The sequence below is a fragment of the Silurus meridionalis genome, chromosome 24 (assembly GCF_014805685.1).
Source record: "Silurus meridionalis isolate SWU-2019-XX chromosome 24, ASM1480568v1, whole genome shotgun sequence".
Classification (NCBI taxonomy): Eukaryota; Metazoa; Chordata; class Actinopteri; order Siluriformes; family Siluridae; genus Silurus; species Silurus meridionalis.
The window spans coordinates 8216506-8220857 of record NC_060907.1 but is presented as its reverse complement, the minus strand read 5'-3'; the positions used below and the strand labels follow the sequence as shown (position 1 = coordinate 8220857).

At 38.6% G+C, this 4352-nt stretch overlaps 1 protein-coding gene across 2 annotated transcripts in view; it reads right to left on the bottom strand.

Annotated features, from left to right (window-relative positions):
• Positions 1-869: 869 nt before the first annotated feature.
• Positions 870-4352, bottom strand: part of cnnm2b (cyclin and CBS domain divalent metal cation transport mediator 2b) — a 30732-nt gene continuing 27249 nt past the window's right edge. For both annotated transcript variants that reach the window (XM_046837505.1, XM_046837506.1), the window contains one exon: positions 870-3288. In XM_046837505.1, the coding sequence (XP_046693461.1) occupies positions 3076-3288 (213 nt within the window). In that variant the 3' untranslated portion in view covers positions 870-3075. The remainder of the gene's footprint in view (positions 3289-4352) is intronic.

Genomic DNA, 4352 nt, shown 5'->3' with positions numbered 1-4352 from the left:
TTATTGTTTGCCATTACTTAGTTTTTTAATGTGATTTTTGCTCCAAGGGTGTCACATAAAATTTTTTATATTTCCTTACATTCCTGGTTATGCTACTGCCACAACACACTATGCCTCGAAAAACAGATGTACAACACAAAAATTATTGAAAACAGTGCAGTCCGTGGCAAAAAATTGAACATTTGCATCAAATAACAGTTTTTTATGCTCTTCAAATTTACGTTTCCTATTCAGGCCTCTCGTGGAGTGGAGCTTAACAATGCTATACTCTGATTGGTTAATGATACTTTGTTGATGAAGTGACTGCACTTGGAAATGCTACACCACAGCTGTCAGTGGTTAACAGCAGTGTACTACGAGCCTTTCCAGGCCAAATGAAACTTGCTGTGAGCTGGATTTAGACTGTGGGCCATGTTTTACACACATGTTCTGGAGTTTACATACAGTAGAATAGTACAAAAAACATCCAGTGAGCATCAATTCTGTGGGTTGATGAGGGAGAATGGCCAAAATGAAAGTTAATAGAAAAGCTATGTATACTTAAATAGCCACTAATGACAACCGTGGTTAGCAGAAAAGCATATTTAAAATATAAAATGATGGCACTTCATCGGGTTCCACGCCTGCCAACCAGGACCAGACCAGAACTGGGTCTACTGAGCAACAGAAACGAGACGTTTCCCCGTTGAGAAAGATTTTACAAAAACAATGAGTGCATGAGCTGCATTAAACCATTTTACACTTTCTAAATGGAACATTAAAGAACTGAGTGGTAAAAGGACTATCACAAACAGACCAGACATCTTTTTTACTTTTTTTTTTTTTTTAAAACATAAAATAATATATACAATAATACAAGGGAAGGCAGATGCAAATGAAATAAAACGACTTTAATTGGGCAGAAACAGGCAAATTCAAAATAATAAACCAAAACATGGTCAAAAAACAGGCAGAGTTCATTCGATTCACAAACAGATTGACTAGGGCAAACAAGAAAAAAAAAACAAGGACAGAATTGGTTCAGCAACAAAGTTGTATTAATCAAAGTGCAAGGCTTGGTAAAGTCAAAGAACAAAAGTCTCATGGAGCGTATTACTTTTCGAATTAATGTCGTTTTAGTATACGAGCGCTCAATCAGTAGTAGGGAAACTGAGCTGGAAAGTGTGGTTGTGTGTTGGGAATTAGTGTATGTAGCGGCCATGTTTATAGGTAAAACTGGGGTATCTACCTGGCTAAGATCTCACAGAGACATATTTCTCCTAAATATGAGAGAAAATATTCTTGACCACATAAAAGTATGTATTGTTTTTATTATAAGGCACAATTTAAGTAAATTGGTTATTTGTTTAAAAAAATATTTCTGGTCCCTATTTAAAAAACTTGAGTTGGCTTGAAAATGTATGAGAATGAAGATCAATTGTATAAAGGTTTCATAAGCCCTAGTGCTTTCCATTTACAAGGTACTGTATATGTACTGTACATGATACATACAGATCAAATCACCAAAGCAATTAGGCTGAGATGAGATGGGCTACACACAGGCTTACCATTCAGAATATACAAAATCACTTGTGTGTAGTTCAAGTCTCTAAGGATTCCTTGAGTTAAACTATTGGAAATGGGCTTTTTCGACAGCATTTATACCTCGCTGTACCCTGTTTTTAAGCGCACACAAACAACTGGAATAGAAAATGCGGTCTGACAAAGGAGAATTTGTTTCTCTTGGAATGATTAACACCGCAAACTGATCTAATTTAACAAAACTGCTTTTTAGCATCATTAATCCGCAGCTTATAAAATAGCACTTGATCCAGCACATCCTATTGTGTTGCATACAGAGTTTAAAATCCCATGTAACGAAGACACGCCTCTCACATGAATCCTGTAATAGCTATCAGGTACAGAGTTTAGTCTGAGTTTGGAATACTACTGTGTGCAATTTCAGTATTAAATCCCTATTATATGTATGTGTAACTCTGAATACAGCCAGCATGCAAAATATGATGGTGTGGTCTTGTTTTCCTTGCATTCTCTGTAAATTCGTTTGACAGAAGCATGGAATTATTTGCCTATTCAATCCTAAATTTTGGTCATAAATCACTAAGGAGATTCGGATCCTTGAAAGTTAGGCTTTTAAGGCTATTAGGTGGTGCGGGAGTGCTTACGGGGGGGGTCCATACGAATTCGAGCGACACAGTGAACACATACAAATAGAGCTACTGTTTACAATAAAACTGATTTTAATCAATAAATCATCTTTTTAAATAGAAATATGGTTCATTGCACTTGTTAAAAATTAATGATTCTTTAAGGCAATACTGTGATTCTTTTTTTTTTTTTAAAAAAAAGGTGTAAAATGTACTGTACCATACGCCTGATTTAGAATAGTAAAAATAACAATATCTGTAATATACAATATATGTAAAATACCCTCACCATTACACATACAGCAATGTATTTGTAACTATGTATATACTATAGCATGTGCATGGCATCACATTCACACTCGCAACATATACAGTACAAACATTACAGTGAACTTTACAAAGGTGTGTTCTTGGCATGTGCCTGTAATTACATGCACACACATATATACAGTAGACATGTATAAAATAAATAAATACAGGAGAAAAATGTTATTGGTAAGCGGTTCATGGTTTCCTTCAAATTGGTATTTGGCACAGTCTTTGACTCACCATATTACAACGTCGGCCTGATGAAGTTGTAGAACGTAGTCCGTTTGAATTGTGGTCCTCCTCTATCCCAGAATCCCTCCTGGCACTTTAAAGGGGATAGTTGAGGAGTATGTTCAGGGCCTTATGACAGATGGGGGAGGGTGTCCAAACTCCAAACTCTTTGGTCTGGTGGACAGGCACACGGCAGGGTGTGTGTGGAACTGAACTGGTTGTTCCAGTCCTGTTATCGGGTCCAAAAACCCAGACACTGATTTAGCAGTCCATAGTGGTTTAATGTCCAGTTGTTACAGGGGGTGGCGGAGACAATTGAGAAGGCGAAAAAAACATAAGCAGCTTCCTTTTTCACCCTTTTGTAAACCCCCAACCACCCCGCTGGGGGCTAGACGGTACCCTCATTGTGCACCATGTGGTTCACCTTTTTGAGGGCAACACAGTTCTGCGTCTGGTTAAGTAGAATGTCCGTCTCGTCGGCCACGCCGTCGTGCAGCTCATTGAGAGTCAGTTCAATTTTGGTGTACTCGCTGTCCAATGGCTGCGGTGCCTTTTCCATGTGTGACGCCATCACGGCATTCTGGTATTGCTGACGGGTGATCTATGGAGTAGCGACATAACAGGAAATCGCGTCAGTGATTATCTTACAATAAACAATAACACAGAATACGCCCTGTGGTCTGACTAATACTCCTTTGTGCAACCAGGAATGCTGGAATTGTTTCCAGTGGTCATAGGCATACATATATACTTTAAGCAAGCAATAAACTGAGAACCCACTTGGCACCTTTCACACACTTAATTGTATTGTATCTGAAATGGCAATGTAAATAAGCACCCTGTAGAGGGACCATGGTAAACCCACCCAGTACGAACAAAGCAAGAAACTATGTATCACTTTTCAACTCTTCCCTTTGTCTAAGCAATCTAACGTAAGGCATGAATGGGGGTTGAATGGGGGCACTAATAAAACAGGAGATAACTGGTGGCTAGAACATGGTAGACTGGATTGTCTTCTTTTCCTGACTAAAGGGGAGGTATGATGGACCCAGAACTTGACAAAAACAGGTGAAGCCCTAGTTTTCCCATACCTTCTTGTTTCTAGTGGTTAGCTGCTTGATACTTCATGGCTCCTGCAGCAAATATTTGTTTCATGACCCTTTCTTATACTGGAGGCTGATTACCTGCTCTATCACACAGACTACTTGTTATATATACTGTACATATGTAGAGAAAATAGCTTCATTATCCTCTTGCTCATCTACTGATTGCCCTCTTATTATCCTCTGGCAGTGGAAAATAAGAAGATTTGAACCACTATAAGGAAGCTTGGGGTTGACAATCTGCATCCATTATGGTTGCTGGCTTGGATAGAGAAGGACATGGGACATGTTTATTCTTGCCCGGAAATTAACAGGCAACAGCATATCTTCCTTTTACTGCCCTTTGAAACCCAAAAAGATGTATGTCAAGCACTGTCAGAGGTCTAAATAAAATTTATATAAAAAGAAAAACAAGTCAAACTCGAACCAGCATCGGTGGGGATGTCCCTGCTGCTAATTTGTATGCCTACATTTCACATTTTTACTTCTCGGATGCATTGACAGACACGTGGTAAAACCTTTTAACTGCCAGCAAATTGGCCTTAAGTTCCTGAACAAATAT